Genomic DNA, 20,673 nt, shown 5'->3' on the forward strand with positions numbered 1-20,673 from the left:
TCCTCCTGATCTGCATGGACTTGAATTGCATGTGCATAATCAAATGTCTCAAGTGGGATTTTTGCAGAGGCCATTGTGATGATGTTTTGGACTTTTGCCTCGGACAGGCGACTTTTCACGGCTGTTTTAATGTTCTGGAGGCTGATTCCGCGCCGTGCTGCCACACTGAAGACAGGAATTACAAGCGCCACTTAAAAGTTTTAAAATCAGGCAACTTTTCTCCAAGTGAAATGATCAAAAGTCTGCAAGATTCTCATAATGAGGGGTTTCCTGATCTCGCAAGCACTCGCTTCAGCGGGAGGAAATCCCGCAGCATGCGCTCCTTTTGCATCAGTGGTCCAGCTGCACCGATCTGCGAGCCGTGGTAATAATGTTTCTGATTGGAGCCAACGTGGCCAATAATATGCTCACACGCTACAAAGTGGTCAGGGGGGGAAATGCAATCTGCAAAAAAAAATATATATATATATATATATATATATATAGATAGATAGATAGATAGATAGATAGATAGATATAGATATAGATATAAACGGAAAATATTCGATTAACACGCCCCCTGATCAGCAGATAAATTGATGTCAGGTAAGGGTGTCAGGATTGGTTATCAAAGAAGTTTATATTTAGGTCTCAATATTGAGAGGATGTATACTGTGGTCAGATGGTCAGAAAACGGAATTAGTCTCAATGCACCAAAGATAAGAAAGACATCCAAGCTTCTAGCAAAAAATGCTCTAGTACTTTCTAAATCGCTGTTATGTTAATTCTCAGTGCTGTTCCTATAGGTGACATAGGCGGTCGCCTAGTGCGCCATCTGCTGGGGAGGGCACTGCACTTATAAGCCAAATCTACCAGTAGGTGTTACCACAAGGCTGCGTTCACACTGCAGGTTACGTTCATGCTTCGCCCAATTGATGTAGTTCATAGGTATCAAAATGAAGAGGCATAAATTGTCAGTAGTTATATGTAGTGGCCCTCTTATCAACACAAGATATATTTTATCGTTTTCATTAAAAGCTCTGTTGCAATGCAACTTCCCACCACATTGTGGTCCAATTCATTAAGTACGGTTTTGTAAACAGAGGAAACAAAAGCAGAGCCGAGAGGGGTGTGTATTCATTACTGAGACCTTCAACACTAAAGCAGCATCTATAAGGTATAAATTTATTTACAGTTCATTTCATTTAAACCTTTTATTTTAAATGCATTTTTATCAGTGCATCAATCGTTTTAGTGATCAAATTTCCATCTTTTTCAAGTTCCTGCATTGTTTTTCATTTCTTTTTTATTTATTTGCTTTTAAGATCTCATATTTAGTAGATTTTGTAGAAGTATTGTCCTATTGGGCATCTTGTATGTGCAGTTTCATATAGATATAATGTATAAATAATGATCTCTTTGTATCATGTAATATTTTTTCATCATGTGATTTTTTTACAAGGTTTTAGATGTTAAACAACAAGTGGATTTGGTTTAGACACTGAATACAAATTAAACCAAGACTAAGATTAAAAAGAAAATTGTTAATATGTGAATAGGCCCCTGGCCACTTTTTGTACTGGACAGGTTGGTTCCCAGCGTAAAAAAGGTTAAAAATACCGACCCTTGACAAAGTGTAAGTTCTACAGAGGAACTGAATGTGGGCCATATTAAAGTGTAACTACACCCCCTACTTTTTATGTAATTCCAGCCACTGTCAAATTTGAAAAATGCCTGAAACTGCAACAGTTGAGGTGGGAGGTGTGGGGTGATCAGGGAGTGGAGTGGGCGGGTCAGGATACACAGGTAGAAATTATTGACAGACAGCAGCTCAGCTCACTATCAAGATGGAAAGCCAGATTCACCACAGAGTTGTCTTTGAGATGGAAGACTTTACCCCTCCTGAATCTCCACAGCTACACATGAATAAGGTGGCTCTGAACCGTATCAGCCATTAGAGCTGTTATGCTGGTCTGTCAGCACACAGAAAACTCTGTCAGCTCTGGAAAGCTGTGGAGATGCGCGGCAGGTTGTGTCAGGTGCAGGAAGTGCTGCTGTACTTGCCGTTGCCACAATTTGAGCTACTGTCTGTCGCCAGATAAGGATCAGCAGATAAAGTATTAAGTCCGGTGTTACTTTTACACCCCTCAATATCACAAATCCGTCCCAATTGCAGGAATATTTAATTAGAAACTGTGAAAGAATAGAAGTCTGAAACTAGCAAATCTCACAAGCAAGTTCACATCCCTTCATATGCGTTGGTGGGCGTGGTTTTCTATGTCTGCTAGGTAAGGATGCCCAGAGCCCTCGAGAAATATACATTTATATATATATGTTTAGCATTATAATCTGTTTATAATATCATCGTTGTGCTTTACTTTAAAAAATTAGTTCATATGGTAAAATTGAACTGTGAAAACATTTGTTTAATACTTTTAATGCACTTTTAAAGTACATCAGTTCAATGCAAAAACCCGATGAAGTGGCAAACACTGACTTCCCAGTGTTGCTGCTGTAATTTCAGGTTTGCTTTTGCTGTGTGCTGTTTTTTTTTTTGTTTTTTTTTTTTACATATTTTGTTTTAGGGGTTCCACAGTGAAGGTTCGCCTAGGGCTCCACATTACATTACAGCCAGCACAGTTACTCCTACTCAAGTGACCTCTTTACTTCCTTTTCTTGCTTTACGGGTGATTCATAATCGTGCGATCCAGATGTCTTGAGAAATTGTTTTCTGAAGGAATTTTTGACAATAATAAGTAATCTTGTTTTCAGAAAGGCAAACTCACGAATTGAGGACCCTAAGATTCCACATTTAAAGAGTACTGTGTCCAGTACCACCTTTAGTCCATTGTTGTCTTAATTAAATTTCCTTATATTTTATGTCCATTAAGTCTCTAGTTTAAACAGCACCAAAATATTTTTATCAGTAATTACATTGTTACAATGGAAAAAATTGTGCCATTATGGGTGATAATAATTTATTAATCATTATCACCCATAACAGGTTGTTGTTCTCATGGAGCACATTATTAAAATAGATTTCTAATGTTTTTAGTTTAATACAACAATTGTAGACGCTCACAAGTTGGCTTTTGGAGGCATATATTTTTCGAGCTGGTGCAACTGGAATGCCAACTACCAGATAATGATGTCACCTACTCACGCACCATCATATTTGAAGAGAAAAGCAGGTTCCCCGGGAGCATCTTTTCTCTTATTCTCAGTTAAAATACTGGCTAATATAATATTGTCATGACAACAAATAAAGTCACAAAAATAGTCTGAACACAGTAAAATTAAACAACCAGCAAAGATACAGAAAATTAAAATATAAAACAATACAATGAAATATCCATTTGTCCACAGATACTTAAACTAAATGCCATCAGTATATTTATATCCTTAAAAACAACCAGGCCTTGCTTAGTTTTAACAGAAATTAACTGTATGTTTTACTATTGTTTACTGATATCTAGCCTTGAAAGAATCACAAAAAAGTTACATATTTCATCAAAACGGAAGAGCATTAGGGCCACTGAAGAAAAAAGTAGAATTCTGAAATAGAATTCTAAGAAAATAGTCAGAATTCTGACTTTAATCTCAGAATTCTGTCTTGCTTTAATCTCAGAATTCTAAAATCAAAGTCAGAATAAAAATGTTTTTTTTTTTTTAAAAAAGGGGGTTTAAAAAACAGTCAGAATTCTGAGATTAAAGTCAGAAGTCTATTTTCTCAGAATTCTTTTTTTTCAGTGACCCTAATTCTCTTCTATACATTGAGGTTTTTATTTTATTTAATTTAATTTTATTTTATTTTATTTTTATTTTTATTTTATTTTATTTATTTATTTATTTATTTATTTTTTATTTTATTTTATTCTTTGGGTGAAGACGGTAGGAAGAAAGCATGGGAAGAGCTAATGATGTGCAATGGCGTTTATGGTAGTTTTGTACCATTTACATCCGGGTTACTTACTTGAAGCTTCCGCTAGTTAGCCTGCGGACTGCAGTGCGACTCTAATGAAAATCAAGTTTGTACTGAACGTAATTGTGGCAGGGTTCCAATAAATGCCTATTTTTGTTTGTTTCCTTTTGACCACGTAAATCTGAGGGAGCTGCTGTAGAAATATGTGTAGCCATTAAGATTGTACACGTTACAAATTACGACATGGCGCTAACATTAGCTAGCTATCCTAGCTGCCCATAGTAGCATTTAATAAATGTTTTAAGCTGGCAAAAACCCAAGCTTACAAAATCAGAAGAAGAAAAAAAACTTCTGAAGAAATTTAAGAAAACAAGAAAAAAGGTAAGTGTGCCTTTTTGGCATGTTATTTCCATTGTGTATACTATGGGCTAGTGAATGTAGCTAATCCCCCGCCCCCCCTTAATTCTTTAAATTTCCTTAAATCAGACATATGCGAGAATTAGCAAAGCCTCGAGTCAACGTCGTCACGTAAACTGTTGTTTACAAATTGTTCATAATTTAGGGGAAATTTATAAAGAACCCAATGCATTCTAAATTAAATATGCTGGCATAAAGAGATCATTCCTTCCTTTCATAATAACCCTGTACACTATCTCTACCATGTGTGGCAGATGAATTTCCCTCACGGAATTAATAAAGTACCCCCCCTCTCTCTCTCTCTCTCTCTCTCTCTCTCTATCTATCTATCTGAAAATAATGGATTAACTTTAAGAAGAAATTTAAATAGAATATTACCCAAAGGCTAACATACATGAAATTGCTATGTAAAGTAATTTTTCTAATGCTTAACTCAGCATAAACATTGGCAAGAATATTATTATTATTTAATTAAGCTGAAATCAATGCATAAGTCTTTACCTTTTTATGGCTCTGCTGTTACAGTTTGTTGTGGGTAAGTTGTAAAAAAAAAAAGACAGTTATCACCAAGTCTGGCTTTGTATGCATGTTATAGCTGTTTTTATTAGATGTTACCTTTGAGGAAAATTCGGTATGGAAGCACTCGTGCAGTCATTTAAACACAGATGTTTTTCAGTAATGTTACAAATCATTTAGAATTAGAGGATGGTTCGGATGTTTATGCAGTAAATGTTTTCTTTGTAGCATGTCAGACTCGGACAGTGATGAGGACCAAGATCGACCTTTTTCCATTACTGGCTTCCTCTTTGGAAACATCAATGAAGATGGACAGTTGGAGGATGACAGCGTTCTGGATAATGTAGGTGTTTTTAATATGTTTCCTTTCAGCTGTATTTAGGGCTAAAAATTGTACAGTTTTTCATGTGTACTAGTTTAAACTTGGTTATTTTATGATAACTGTTAATGGAAAATGAAATCTTTTTCTGCCTGCAACAGGAGTCCAAAAAACATTTAGCTGGTTTGGGCACTCTGGGTCTGGGCTCACTCATTACAGAGATTACTGCTAATGAGGATGATGAAAAGGAGGAAAACAGAGACTCTTCAAGTGTGGATTCAGAGGGTAAGATGACATATGTGATGGAATTTAACTTGAATATAGCCAAGGCCTGAACAGAGTGATATTATCAATATTGCCCGATGTGCAGGTTGGGTGAAAAGCACTGAAGATGCCGTTGATTATTCTGACATCAGTGAGGTTGCTGAGGATGAGACTAAAAAGTACCATCAGGCAATGCGGTCTTTGCAGCCCAGCAGGAAAACAGGTGATCATCATTTAGCTTGTTGGTGTCATAGACAATGTTTAAATGTTTGATTATTGTTATCTTTAGAAACGTAAGAAAAAAATTATGTAAGAAGGATATAGCTTTGTCTTGTAAATGATTAATTTCTTTAAAAAAATCTTAACATTAAAAAAAAGGAACTACTATTTAATTGATTTTGTCATTTTTTCTATTCTTCATAATCAAAAAAACTTCTAGATTTGTCCCCTGTGCAGCTTTTTGTTTGTCTCTACATTTTTTTTCTTTTGTGAAGCTATTTTGGGATTTTTGTCTTCATTTTTTTCTAACAATTTAATTCTAGATGATGAGGATGACTATGATGCTGATTGTGAGGATATTGACTCTAAGCTGATGCCTCCTCCACCACCACCAAGTCTTCCAACATCTGTAAAGAAAGATGAACCCTCAACCCAGAGTCCAAATGGTAAAAGCAGATTTGCATGTAAAGATTAACTGTTGAAAAATTGGGTTTTGCTCACACTTATCAACAAATTTCTTGTAAGTTTACTATAATTTTATGCTGGTCTCACCATTTTGGATGGTAGAATTGTGATGATGGTAGAATTGTGATGATAAAGTTTAGTTGTCTCAACTGCTCCTGTAATCTGTCACTGGCTCTCCATGCAGTTGGTGAAGATGGTGATGGAATCATTCTGCCCTCCATCATTGCACCATCCTCTACTGCTGATAAGGTTGATTTCAGCAGCTCCTCAGACTCTGAATCAGAAACTGACCGTCCGTGCCAGGGCTCCGGAGCTGGAGGTGCTCCAGACAGACTCAACCTCCCTCTTGCTGGCATCATGCAGAAAGATGCTGCCAAAGCACTGCCATGTGTCACAGAGCTCTTTCCAGAGTTTAGGCCCGGCAAGGTAAAGCATCTATCCAGGCACAGGATAAAATTTATCATTACACAAGAGGTTTAATTTTTATAACCATCATTGTGAATTAAAGGTGGGCCCTTTAACCTATTTTATTGGATACACTTACAGGTGCTTAGATTCTTACGACTCTTTGGCCCTGGAAAGAACATGCCATCAGTTTGGAGAAGTGCCCGCAGAAAAAAGAAGCGCAAACACCGAGACCCTCAGCCTGGAACGCCTCCTCCAGAAGGAGAGACCTCAGAGCAGAGCATGGAGAAGAAGTCTGGATGGGTTTATGAGTATGCAGCTCCTCCACCTCCAGAGCAGTGTCTTTCTGATGATGAGGTAGATCTTTCTATGTTACAAGCTATTGTTGGCTCTTGAAATATCAGCAGCCTAACAATGAGTAGTAAACAAATTGTACTTTTTTTAATACTGTGTAGATCACCATGATGGCTCCAATAGAATCAAAGTTCTCACAGCCTTGTGGTGATGGGGACAAGGAAGCCGAATCTCGACCTAAAGTAGCAGAATGGAGATATGGTCCAGCCCAGCTCTGGTACGACATGCTCGGTGTCCCAGAGGATGGAAGTTATTTCAACTATGGGTTCAAGCTCAAGGAAAAAGAACCCAATGAGCTTCAGAAACAAGACACACCTAAAGAAATAACAGAGCCTTCCCCAGAGGTGTGTAGAGATGGACATCTGTCTATCGGGGAAGTTATACCAACTGTAACACTAATATTGTGTATAATGTATCTTTAGGTTCAGAGTCATGAAGATAACCTTGATGACAGTGGTGATAAAGTTGATGGAGTTGAAGACAAACTCGCTTTAGAGAATGAGCTTTTCCTGATGGTCACTCAACTGCAGTGGGAGGATGATATTATTTGGAATGGAGAGGATGTAAAACACAAGGGCACAAAGACTCAGCGGGCCAGCCTGGCAGGATGGCTCCCCTCTAGCATGACCCGCAATGCCAATGCTTATAATGCACAGCAAGGTATGGTATCAACAGGAAATACAGAATTAAATCTTGTATTGGCTTTTTTTAATTACACAGGCAGCACACTATACATTTTACCAATAATGAATGAAATTTTAATGGCATATTACAGTAGTATTCTAAATTTGATTTGTTTAATCCTTGAGGTCTGACAAGAAGTAATTCCCTGCTGGTGCCACCAACACCTCCACCTATTCCTAAGGCTTCTTCAATTTCTGGCTCTAAGCGGGAAAAAAACAGCCACGATAATCAAAGTGAGTTGGTCATGTAACATAAAATAGTTTCACTCATTTTTTTTTTATTTTTTTTTTTTTTATGTCAACCTATCTTCCCATTTATTTATTTTTGGTCTTTTGCAGCCTCTCAAGAAGACGACTGTCCCTGGTTCTCTATTTTTCCCATTGACAATGAGGAGTTGGTGTATGGTCGCTGGGAGGACAACATTATCTGGGATGACCAGGAGATGGATCACTTACTCTCACCACCTGTTCTCACACTGGATCCCAATGACGAGAATATAATTCTAGGTATATTGAAAATTGGTATTTCTTTTAACTTACATAAATATAAACTTATTCTCTGCCTGCTTTTTTAGATATATGCTAAGCTGCTATGTCTTTTAGAAATTCCTGATGAAAAGGAGGAAACCACCTCCCACTCACCTTCAAAAGAAAATAAGAAGGAAACTGCAATCAAGAAGAGCCGTATCCTGCTGGGGAAAACGGGAGTGATAAAAGATGAGCCGCAGCAGGTATGTTGTGTCATCAAGCAGAGGCATATGATTAATTATGAAAAAAAAAAACAACAGGCTGTAAGCTATAGGTTTTCAAATACCACATTGGTTACACAACAGACATGAAAATATATCCTTAATTACAAAAATCAGAGATGCATGATACATAGTAGAACATAGTTTTTAATCATTCAAGTTATATCAAAATAATATTGTAGCATTAACCATTTAGCTTAAAATATGGAGATTAGAAAGACTTTATTTTTAGTGGGAAATATTCCTTTTTGTCAACACAGAACATGTCCCAGCCTGAGGTAAAGGACCCCTGGAACCTTTCCAATGATGAATTCTACTATCCCAAGCAGCAGGGTCTGAGGGGAACCTTTGGTGGCAACATCATTCAGGTGAGAAGTGGCCATCAAACCAAAGGAAAGCTAGGAGAATGTGATCAGCGAGGGAATGCCTTGAATTATTAATTATATTGGGATATGTGTGGCAGAATCTTACCTAAATATGTGCATATTTAGAATAAACAACATAATTGTACATTTTCCTTCGTTAACAGCACTCAATCCCAGCACTTGAGCTGAGGCAGCCCTTCTTCCCCACTCACATGGGACCCATGAAGCTTCGCCAGTTCCACCGAGCGACTCTGAAGAAGTACTCATTTGGATCTTTAGCTCAGCCAGGTCCCCATGCTGTTCAGCCGCTGCTCAAACACATAAAGAAGAAGGCCAAGGTGGAGATCTACTCAAAACAAGCATTGTTGTGTGAATTTGATCATCTTGTGTTCTCCATTTAGGTATTAATAATAATGCTGAGCTGTTTTTTTTTTTATGTCTTTTATATAGATGCGAGAGCAAGAGCGGCAGGCATCAGGAGGTGGAGACATGTTCTTCATGCGAACACCGCAGGACTTGACTGGCAAAGATGGAGATCTGATCCTTGCAGAGTACAGTGAGGAGTACGCTCCTCTCATCATGCAAGTTGGCATGGCTACCAAAATCAAAAACTACTACAAGAGGGTGAGTGTAGTGTTTTGCAGTTAGCTTGTTTCACTTTAGTAAGAAACAGGCCAATACAAATATGAACTCTAGCGTAAGTTTTTGATCATAACCTGTAATTAGATAAATTTCTTAAAATATGATGCCACTTTTTGTGTTCTTCAGAAACCTGGAAAAGATCCTGGAGCACCCGACTGTAAATATGGAGAGACTGTGTACTGCCACACATCCCCTTTCCTGGGTTCTCTGCATCCTGGACAGCTGCTCCAGGTCTGTACTGCCTTCATGCTCTATGCTAAACACACATACAAAAAGAGCCTTTTGTCTATCTTCTATGTACCTTACATGCATGGTCAGTTTTCAGAGAGCTTGCGGATTCATAGCCACACGTAACAAATGGAGTAGCACTCCCGGAAACCATGGGGGTAGTGTTGCGCATTATAGCTCACATGTGACCAACAAAGAAGAATCTGTTATGTATCTAATGGCCGCAAAGACCACCGATGTCTGCTATGCTGCCTTTTTTGTGCCTCTGCGTGAATGTGCATTATCATTATCTCGTCCTTCGTTGCAGTGTTTGCTTTTGTCTGAAACTGATGTTGGAATTTAGAAGTGAGCTCTAAACTCTGCTCTGCCCCCTAGTGGACTAATGATCATGCCAAAGTAAAGGATCCATCAGCGTACAGGTGAAGCTCAAAAAATGTGAATATTGCACAAAACTTATTTATGTCAGTAATTCAACTTAAAAAGGTAAACTAATATATTATATAGACTCATTACATGCAAAGTGAGATATTTCGAGCCTTTATTTGTTATAATTTTGCTGATTATGGCTTACAGCTTTTGAAAACCCCCAAAATCATCATCTCAGAAACTTAGAATATTGCATGAAATCAGTAAAAAAAAGAATTTTGAATACGAAAATGTTCATATGCATGAAGAGTATAGTCATGCATATGAACTAAGTGCTTGGTTTAAGCCCCTTTTACATGAATTATTGCCCCAATGTCTTACTGAAATAAATTAAGTTTTGCTCAATATTCAAATTTTTTAAATTTCATCTGTATGCGAGCAGTGATGTTTGAGATTGTTTGAAACAGATTTACATATATATCTATATCTATATATATATATACATATTTATATATATGCATATATATGTATATATATTTATATATGTATGAGTTATTTATGGAGCATAAATAAGCCTTTAAGTCAGAAATAATGATTTTAACTCATGCTTACATGTCTGTTATTATGGTAAATTGTATGATAGTGTGTTCTTTTCTTCTAGGCATTTGAAAACAACCTCTTCCGTGCGCCAATCTATCTGCATAAAATGCCAGAAACAGATTTCTTGGTCATACGGACCCGTCATGGTTACTACATTAGAGAGCTAGTGGACATTTTTGTTGTTGGTCAGGAGTGCCCCTTGTTTGAAGTTCCAGGGCCAAACTCTAAACGAGCAAATACCCACATCAGAGACTTCCTGCAGGTATGTTAATCTGCCCAAATCCCCCCCAAATCTTCAGTGGTTCTCGTTTCAAGTGTTCAGCTGTCACGTCTGTAATTGGCAGGTATTTATTTACCGCTTGTTCTGGAAGAGTAAGGATCGCCCTCGGAGAATCCGTATGGAAGATATAAAGAAAGCTTTTCCCTCACACTCAGAGAGCAGCATCAGAAAACGGCTCAAACTCTGTGCTGACTTCAAACGAACAGGTACTTCTTATCGCATTTCCCAATGTGCAAACACTCAAGTCATGGAAGCCAAAAAATACTAAAGCAAAGTATATACACCAGCAAATCCCCAGTTATCGAACCTCCAGCAAGCCTCTTTTTTTCCTAGACTCTTTCCCCTTCAGGTGCACTTTAGTAGTTGAGATATTGTTTAAAACATTGGTAATGAATATTTTCCATATCACATACAGGAAGTAAGTTGTTCAATGACAGTATAAGGAGACAAGGTATGGCTGTCCACTATCACATGCTAATTGTTTTGCTGCAGTACGTTCATAATGGTAATAAAATATTATGAGATTTAGCCTTGCTTTTCTGGGTGTATTCTGGTAAACGAGAGCAAAAAAATGATGAAGTTCCCTGTCCGTATTCCAGGGATGGACTCCAACTGGTGGGTGTTGAAGCCTGACTTCAGACTGCCCACAGAAGAGGAAATCAGAGCCATGGTGTCTCCGGAGCAGTGCTGTGCTTACTACAGCATGCTGGTGGCTGAGCAGAGGCTCAAGGTATATTGCTATCAAATAACTTCTGATAATATACAAAAATAAATACTGTTTCTACTGTTTCACTACAATAATTGGGCCTCTTTAGGATGCTGGATATGGTGAGAAATCTTTCTTTGCTCCAGAAGAGGAGAATGAAGAGGACTTTCAAATGAAGATTGATGATGAGGTATTGGTGAAAGTGTTCCATTATCATGGCATTAACTCGTGCAGACTTGAAGTAACAGAGAAAATTTGTTATATTCATTTGTATCCTGTGTTACATGCTGTAGGTGCGAACAGCTCCTTGGAACACAACCAGAGCCTTCATTTCTGCCATGAAGGGCAAGTGCCTGTTGGAGGTTACAGGTGTGGCAGATCCTACAGGCTGTGGGGAGGGTTTCTCTTATGTGAAAGTGCCCAACAAGCCCACACAACAAAAGGTTTTTCTTTTTTTTTTTCTGAACTGAAATTATGCCATCTTAGCTTCATTTTCTGCACATTTTCTGTTTAATGTTGGTTGTTGACCTTTGTTTCATGCTTTGTTTTTGTTTTTTTTCCAGGATGACAAAGAGCCTCAGCCTGTTAAGAAGACAGTTACAGGGACAGATGCTGATCTGAGGAGGCTCTCGCTTAAGAATGCCAAGCAGCTGCTTCGCAAGTTTGGTGTTCCAGAGGAAGAGGTGAGACTGTGATATGATTGTTTTATTTATCACAGTAGTGTATAACATCTGTCCTTGTCTCGTGTAATTACTCAGACTTTCCAAAAAACCCAATTTTTGTTTTTGTCCTTATGATAGATCAAGAAGCTCTCCCGCTGGGAGGTTATTGACGTGGTGAGGACCATGTCCACTGAGCAGGCGCGCTCAGGCGAAGGTCCCATGAGCAAATTTGCTAGAGGCTCTCGTTTCTCTGTTGCTGAACATCAGGAGCGCTATAAGGAGGAATGCCAGAGAATCTTTGACCTGCAGAACAAGTGAGACTCTTATTAGCATTGCGTATATTCTATGATTCTGCCTGTGCAGATGTGAAGTTCCTTTTATTGTTGTGCCCTCCCACCAGAGTGCTGGAGTCAACGGAGGTGCTCTCCACAGATACAGACAGCAGTTCAGCAGAAGATAGTGACTTTGAGGAGATGGGTAAAAACATTGAGAACATGCTGCAGAACAAAAAGACCAGTTCCCAGCTTTCCCGCGAGAGGGAAGAGCAGGAGAGGAAGGAACTGCAGAGAATGCTGATGGGTGAGGAGAGCGATCGAGACAACAAGGCACGCAAGGAGCGGCGCAAAGGCTTGTGTAAGTTTGTGGTTGTAATAGTGATCAAGGCATTAATGATACACCAAGAACACATATTACCTGACAATTTAAGATTCTTTTTAATTATAAGCATTTCTTCTCTTGACTTTATAGCCAGTTCCTTATCCACCAGCTCTCACAAAGATGATGACACTTCTTCCGTCACGAGCCTAAACTCCTCAGCAGGACGCCGACTCAAGATCTATCGCACCTTTAGGGATGAGGATGGCAAGGAATATGTGCGATGCGAGACAGTGCGTAAAGCTGCAGTCATTGATGCCTACACCAGAATCAGAACCACCAAGGATGATGAATTCATGTAAGTCTTTTTTTTTTATCAAATTCAGACTACATCATACCAAACAAATGTTTTGTTTTTTTGTTTTTTTTACTAGCCAAGGCTTTTTGCTGAACAGCATTTAACAGAGAGATAGGATACATCTGTATGTCACTACCTATAATAATCAATATGTGAATAAGTTGTGTTCTGGTTATGTGGACTTCACATTTGATAATTTTGTTGAAATTTAGTCTGAAATCAACTTGTATGATTGTTAAGTCACTGTCTATATGTTGTCAATATGCTGAAAGCAAAAGTATAGCATCTAACTAAAAAGACATAATATAAATTTTGTATGAAGCGAATGTTTAATATAGTTGATTGTGACTCTTTGTTATTACAGACGAAAGTTTGCCCTCTTTGATGAGCAGCACAGAGAAGAGATGAGGAAAGAGCGCCGGCGTATTCAAGAGCAGCTCAGGAGGTTGAAGAGAAACCAGGAGAAGGACAAGATCAAGGGACCTCCAGAGAAGAAGGCCAAGAAGGTCAAAGAGAGACCAGACCTCAAGGTAAAAGTAAGCTTGCTGATTCAATTCTATAGTTATTTCTTTCTTTTATTTCTCATCAGCATCTTGGCACAACTTCTAAATACAAGTTGGAGGCTAATAAGCAATTCTGGTGCTGTTACTATATTGATTTATAGTTTTAGTATTATCAGTATATAGCACATGTTGATTATTGTCGTGTTCCTTAATGTTTGCCTCTTTTCCCTAGCTGAAGTGCGGAGCATGTGGAGCTATTGGACACATGAGAACCAACAAATTCTGCCCACTGTACTATCAAACCAACGCCCCACCCTCAAACCCAGTTGCCATGACAGAGGAGCAGGAAGAGGAGCTGGAAAAAACTGTCATCCACAATGATAACGAGGAGTTGATCAAGGTGGAGGGTACCAAGATTGTGCTGGGCAAGCAGCTCATTGAAAGGTAATGGGTGTTTTGTTTTTGTTTTTTTTTTTGCATGTTGTGTAAAATATGTTATTAGTCTAAATACAGTGGATGTTCTGCAACATCTACCTTCTAGTTGCTAATATCGTTCCCCTTCTGCAGTGCTGATGAGGTGCGCAGAAAGTCTTTGGTGCTCAAGTTCCCCAAGCAGCAGCTGCCACCAAAGAAGAAGAGACGTGTAGGCAGCGCAGTCCATTGTGATTATCTCAATGTAAGTATTATTCATACAGCATGTTGTATCATTTTAATTCTCTTTAGCTGACTTTTTTAACACAATTTTTGTTTATTGATAGAAACCACACAAGGCGATCCACCGCAGACGCACTGACCCCATGGTCACACTGTCTTCAGTGCTAGAAAGCATCATCAATGATATGCGGGATCACCCTAATGTAAGATCTCTCAGGAAACCCACACTCCTTTTGATCCCATACACCTTATTATCCGTCTCATCTGTACCACCTTTGTCTCTTAAATATAGACGTACCCCTTCCACACACCCGTCAATGCCAAGGTCGTGAAGGACTACTATAAGATAATCACTCGGCCCATGGACCTACAGACGCTAAGAGAGAATGTACGCAAGCGGATGTATCCATCGAGGGAGGAGTTCCGTGAAGCCGTTGAGCTTATTGTTAAAAACAGTGCCACCTACAATGGTAATTCAGTTCAAAAACCTCTTCAAGTTTAAAAGTAACTCATTTACATTGGAGTTAATTACACTTCAAGGTCACATCAGTTTGTTAAGATGTGTCTTGTGGGGGTTTTTTCCACCAGGGGCAAAACATCCCATAACACAAGTGGCACAGTCCATGCTGGACCTGTGTGATGCTAAATTGAAAGAGGTGAGTAAATGTTAACTATTTTTTTTTCTTATTTAACAACTTCCTACATTTTGATTACGTTTCATGTTAACCATCAATGTCTGTGCGCGACTTCAGAAGGAGGACAGACTGGTGAGGCTGGAGAAAGCCATCAATCCCTTGCTGGATGATGATGATCAAGTGGCCTTCTCATTCATCTTGGACAACATAGTAACCCAGAAAATGATGGTGGTTCCTGATGTAAGTGATGTTGGTCAATTTGAGGGTTGTTATCAGTGTAAAGTTGGATAATCATTCTTCCACTCCCCTTTTTAGTCATGGCCTTTCCATCACCCTGTCAACAAAAAGTTTGTGCCAGATTATTATAAGGTAATCGTAAACCCCATGGATTTGGAGACCATCCGGAAGGTGAGATCCTTCTCAGACACCTTTTTTACACTCCTTATCAATTTTTAAATTTTACAGAAATAAAGAGAAATTTAGCTGAAATATCTGAATGTACCTCTGTGTGTTTTTGTTTTTTTTGTGGTTCAACAGAACATCTCCAAACATAAATACCAGAATCGGGAAGTTTTCCTCTCAGATGTCAGTCTAATCCACACCAACAGCATCAAGTACAATGGTAAATTATTATCAGCACCGTTACCTTGACCCCTGAAGTTTCTCCTAAAAGTAGTTGACTAAAGGTGGCCTACACACTGTGCAAGTTTAGCCTCCTTATAAGTTCAGCTGAAGTCAAACTGCGAGACAGGTATAGCATAAACTTGGCAGCAGTTTCATGTTTGATGTGTGCAAACTGTATGTTTCTGATATCTGTCGAATTAAAGTAAGTTATGTCTCAAGTGCGAAAAGAAATATCACACTGAAAGTTGGTTTAAGAGCTTACAGACTAAATATGTCTCTGGCTAGCTTTGGCAGCATAAGCACTGTTTCTTAAGCTTTTTTTTTTGCCTGATATAGGACTTGTTTTAACAACATTACCACAATTCATCCACATATTTAGTCTTTCATTTGGAACAACTGAAAATTACACAGCATATAGCTAGCTTATCTTAGCCTCGGCTCTGTAGTTAAACAGAATGTTATTGTAGTGTTACTGATTACGTGTTTCCAACAGGTCCAGACAGCCCTTACACCAAGACAGCCCTGGATATTGTTAATGTGTGTAAGCAGACCTTGGCAGAGGTATGTTGAGTATGATTTTTAGCTAATTCTTTGCAGGACAATGCACAGTCAAAAGTATGCAGACAGTTGCGTTTGACATGGTTTGACTACTGTTAGAGCCACCACAAAGCAATGTTGGGAACCAAGTGAAGGGGATTTCAAAACATGGGCTTTTAATGAGCCTTGTATTCCTAATATATGGATAACCCTCATTTTTTGTTTCATCCCATTGTTTTATATAGTTCAGCTCAAGTACCACAACTGGATTTTTATAAAAGAAACTGGTTATATGTACTGTTTAAATTGCTACTATAGTTGCAGTGGTTTGATAGTAAATACTCAAAACAAAAGCTGCAGGTGGTTCTTAGGTTTCTTTTCTTTGTTTCAGTTCTTTCAGATTTTACAGTGGTTGTTTGAATTAAAATTATCTCTGTTGTGAGTGGTAAACAAGTTGACCAACAGTAACACTAGTTTGTCACAAATTATGTTAAAAAGTAATCCATTGCTCTACTCATCACTCAAGAGGCTGTTGTGATTCATTCATCATTTGACATTTATTTATTCATTTATACTTAAGGGAGGCTTATTTATTGCAGGCAGTATTTTTATAAGCATAAAAAGTGTTTTTCAAATATTCTTTATTGTGTTTTAGTACGATGAGCATTTGACACAGCTGGAGAAGGACATCTCTACTGCTAAGGAGGCCGCTCTAGATGCAGCAGACTTGGAAAGCCTGGACCCAATGACACCTGGACCATACACGCCTCAGGTAAGAGCATCCATAGCCCAGTTTTGCTTCTGGCATGGCAACTGATGACATCCTGGCGTATTTTTCCACACTTTCAGTAGACTTACGTTCTCCATCTTTGTATAGTGAGCCTAAACGAGTCTCATCTTTTCAACTTGAGTAGTTTCCTTGTCACACCTTGTAGTGCTTCTCCTGCCCTTTCTTTACTTGATCACTGTACTAACTCTCCCTTCCAGATTGTTGCATTGTTTCTGTACTATCTAGTTTCTTCACTGTAGTGTCTTCTTTCTCCCAACTTGTTTTTCTCCTTCACTCCTGCCCCCATGTCCCGTCTCTCCATTTGTGTATGCCACTCTGTGGTGTTGGCCAGCCTGCTGATCTGTTTGACAGTGGGGCTTCAGGGAGTCTACCCAGAGAACCCAGCAGCCTTTTCTCTGAGGGACCTCTAGTGGTTGCTCCAGAGAAGAGAGGGGGGCAGGTATGGAGAGAGACTAAAATAAGGCTTGTAACCACATGCCACCTCTCCGCAGACAATGCTTGCACCTACTTATGTATAGGTTGTTTGCTATACAAAAAATTGATAGTGAGGAATGATGCTTTGTCTTTTAGCAAGCATGTTCTGGAAGCTTTTTTCTTTCTGGTTTTCAGGGACGACACATCAGAAGACCTGGAGAGGAGGAATCAGATGTGGATATTGAGGGCTTTGAGGAGGAGGATGATGGCAAACCCAAAACTCCTGCTCCTGTAATAAACTGAGATATATACCATTTAATATCTGCTGCTTATGTTTAAGCTGGCCATAAAATATAATTTCTTCACATTTTAAGTCGTGAATTTGTATAATTTGTGTTTCAATCTTGTTTACTTTCTGTTTGTATGACCTGTTTTCTAGGCAGAGGATGCTGAAGGAGATCTGGAGGACGAGGATGATGAAATAGAGATGTTGTTGCCACCTCGCAGGAGGCTGCATGATCAAGACGATGAGGATGATGAAGAAGATGATGATGGGGAACATGGAAGATCTAGTCACCCACCTCAAGCCAGCGTGCTGTATCAGGATTTGCTCATGTCTGACGGAGAAGATGATGCCAGCGAAGAGGAGGGTGACAATCCTTTCTCCTGTGAGTCAGCTACTAATGTTATAATATTTTCCACAGTTGTTTTATGCTTTTAGAAAGTTTAAATCTGAGCATGTTGTGGACACAGAAATCTTTCTTCTCCTTATCACATTTAGAAGACGTGTTTCTACATTACTGTGTAAAATGTGATGGATTGTGTGTCCTTGCAGCCATACAGCTGTCAGAGAGTGGCAGCGACTCTGACAGGGAGGTTGACATGCGACCTGCACCACCACGGAGAGCTCAGGAGACGGCTCGCATGGGCATGGAGCAGGATGAGAGCATGTTGTCATATGAAGGAGACGGGCCTGATGAGCCACATATGGAAGATAGCAATGTCAGGTACAACAGGCCATGATCAGTTTTCTCTTTGTGACAATCAAAAAAGCAGTTGATTTTAGCCTTATTATTACAACTTTAAAGCAAAGATCTTCAGCTGGCTGAAAATGTTAATGAAGGAAAATTGGCTTTTACACTTTTTTATATGTTAAAATCCTGAACTGCCTGTAGATTTTTTGTTTCATAGCTATGTTATCGTGGTGGACGCTTCAGTTCTTGATAAATAATTTAAAATGCGGCATTTCTTTACTATTGAATCACAGCTTGAGTTTGTGTGGATCTTACATCTTCCCCAATATCTGTCTCAGTTACGGCAGCTATGATGAGACAGGAAGTCGGAGTCAGTTGCAGCCATCCAGCATGGGAAACGGAGAAGAATATGGCATCAGCGAAGAGGAAGAGGAAGATGAAGAAGATGAAGCTCGGAGGAGAGGTCCAGCTGTGCTCTCCCAGGTCCAGCTCAGTGAAGATGAGGAGAGTGAAGAGTTCAGATCTATTGGAGGAGACAGTGACATGGACTCTGACAATTAGTGTAATTTTGTTATTATATGTGCAGTTTCATGAAAACATTTTTATCATCCTACTTTTCAAAATGGAAAATTCTAATTTCTTGAGTAAATATGTACATAGGTTTTCTTGTAAATGATCATTTTTTTTGCCTTCTGCATCTTTTACACCTAAAAGAAATAAAGCAGATAATTGTAAATGTCACTGATGTTTTTTTTATGTAGAATGAATATTCATTGGATCTCAATAGGGGGTGTGCGTTCTCTTGTATTTTTACTTGTTTTTTGCTCACCAGCTGTCAATCAAGTGTTTCTACTCCTTTTAAAATTAGAATAAACACTAAAAATGAACAAATAGTTCTCTTGTACTAAAAAAAAAAACAATCTTCACAGGATTGCTGATTGAAGTGACTTAATTTTGTGGGGTTTTAAAAAAAATACCTCCTCAGAAAAATGCGATCTAGTGAAGACTTGATCAGGATTCATGCTATTAACTTTCTGCTTCCTTCATCAACTGAGTCTATTGTGAAGAAACCAAAAAGTCAGCTGTATTATTTCACCAGACCAAATTTTCATCTATGTAAGAACAACAATAAAAAAAAGCTCGACGTTCCCATGTTAGAGAATTTGAAGCAGGGAATTAACAAATCTAAATATAAAAATAATGTAATTAATGGATTAGATTTATATAGCGTGTTTCAAGGCACCCAAAGCACTTTACATTGAATCAATTATTCATTTACTTCTCATTCATTCTTGATGATTTTGTGTGGTCCAGTGGAAAATTTAGGTGGTATCAGTCTCTCACTGATCTACTCCTGTGACTGATCAGCAGGTTGTGAAGCGGGTGGGAGGTATTGTTCAGTATTGTCTTTATTATGGACAACATCCTCCTCTCTGACACCACCGTCAGAGTCCAGCTCCATCCCCACAACGTTACTAACTTTGCGGACCAGTTTGTTCAGTTTTGACAGCTTGACTGGGAGCAGGATTCGAACCGCCAACCTTCCGGTCATTGGACGACCTGCTCAACCACCTGAGAAACCACAAAAATATTTAGTCATTCCTTTCAGGCAGTTAAATCTGTTCTGTTTTTATGCTTATGAATAAATCTTTGTGTGTGATACACAGCTAATCACTTGTGCTTATAAACATGCAACTTTTTTTCTAAGTGTTAAGTCTTATAACTAGTTAGAATAATCATTAACTTTTCTGTGCACATATTGTCATGTTGGAGATTTCATGTGTCTGCAGTTTGAAGCTGCAGCTGCAGTCAAATAATAGTTTCAACACCTAATGAACAGCAGAGGGCGCTCCAACAGTAGATTGTACTTGTATGCAAACTAATGAAAAAAAAAGCGTTTTGCATTTCGCTTTAATTTCGATTTCTTGAGCACTGTGGTTGCAGTGGATGTTGGGAAGGCACAAGGCCCACAGGAGAGATCCAGTGAGGTGAATTTTGATGGAATTCCTCTTCCTTCCTCTCAACAGTTACACAGTTTAGAGTTAACATAAATCATGCTGGTCACCCTGGTGACAAGATGAAGCCACTGCAATAAAGCTGAACAGCTTTTAGGAAGCAGACACACCTCTTGTTTCCTGGTAATGACATTTCCTATTACACAGTGTTTACTTCTGTAGTTTCTCTTACAGGATGGCAAACTGCACACTTCCTGTTGCAACAACTGTGCAGAATGTAGTTCTTTCAGCAGTCAACCACCATCATCACCATTAACTGCATGTCCACTTTCCTATCAGGTCTTAAATCTTTGTATAATGAATCAGAAACTGAATTTGTGGTCATGTATGATTGCAAACTGATCATGCAGTATTCATTTAGAATTAGTTTCAGACGGGTTAATTTAGCAACATAACGGTGCTCTAGACTTTAACAGTGCACTTAGTTTACAATA

At 38.7% G+C, this 20,673-nt stretch overlaps 1 protein-coding gene across 4 annotated transcripts; it reads left to right on the top strand.

The window, feature by feature from the left end:
- Nucleotides 1-3,953: 3,953 nt before the first annotated feature.
- taf1 (TAF1 RNA polymerase II, TATA box binding protein (TBP)-associated factor) lies at nt 3,954-19,008 on the top strand. Of its 4 annotated transcripts, none has more exons than XM_042008310.1 (41): nt 3,954-4,282; nt 5,063-5,177; nt 5,315-5,438; nt 5,524-5,640; nt 5,960-6,082; nt 6,286-6,527; nt 6,648-6,863; nt 6,962-7,204; nt 7,283-7,520; nt 7,670-7,777; nt 7,883-8,050; nt 8,147-8,274; nt 8,553-8,660; nt 8,822-8,995; nt 9,108-9,281; nt 9,426-9,530; nt 10,555-10,755; nt 10,838-10,979; nt 11,373-11,503; nt 11,589-11,669; nt 11,773-11,922; nt 12,043-12,162; nt 12,280-12,455; nt 12,542-12,774; nt 12,889-13,093; nt 13,458-13,629; nt 13,829-14,040; nt 14,164-14,272; nt 14,355-14,453; nt 14,543-14,720; nt 14,839-14,906; nt 15,003-15,125; nt 15,201-15,293; nt 15,423-15,507; nt 16,003-16,070; nt 16,702-16,818; nt 17,168-17,275; nt 17,446-17,541; nt 17,690-17,918; nt 18,086-18,257; nt 18,563-19,008. In XM_042008310.1, the coding sequence occupies exons 2-41, from the start codon at nt 5,064-5,066 to the stop codon at nt 18,783-18,785; spliced, it is 5,973 nt and encodes a 1,990-aa protein (XP_041864244.1). In that variant the 5' UTR covers nt 3,954-4,282; nt 5,063; the 3' UTR covers nt 18,786-19,008. The 4 variants fall into 4 exon arrangements, with proteins under 4 accessions (XP_041864244.1, XP_041864245.1, XP_041864246.1 ...); XM_042008311.1 differs by having other exon boundaries at nt 13,458-13,623; XM_042008312.1 differs by lacking the exon at nt 17,168-17,275.
- Nucleotides 19,009-20,673: the final 1,665 nt, after the last annotated feature.

The sequence above is a fragment of the Melanotaenia boesemani genome, chromosome 15 (assembly GCF_017639745.1).
Source record: "Melanotaenia boesemani isolate fMelBoe1 chromosome 15, fMelBoe1.pri, whole genome shotgun sequence".
NCBI lineage: Eukaryota > Metazoa > Chordata > Actinopteri > Atheriniformes > Melanotaeniidae > Melanotaenia > Melanotaenia boesemani.

Excerpts from the sequence above, each read along its gene's own strand:
- taf1 (XM_042008310.1), top strand. The coding sequence starts at position 5,064 with ATGTCAGACTCGGACAGTGATGAGGACCAAGATCGACCTTTTTCCATT. Across the intron at positions 11,923-12,042 it reads ACAAGCCCACACAACAAAAG|GATGACAAAGAGCCTCAGCC; the intron begins GTTTTTCTTTTT and ends TTTTTTTTCCAG. Across the intron at positions 14,907-15,002 it reads GTGATGCTAAATTGAAAGAG|AAGGAGGACAGACTGGTGAG; the intron begins GTGAGTAAATGT and ends GCGCGACTTCAG.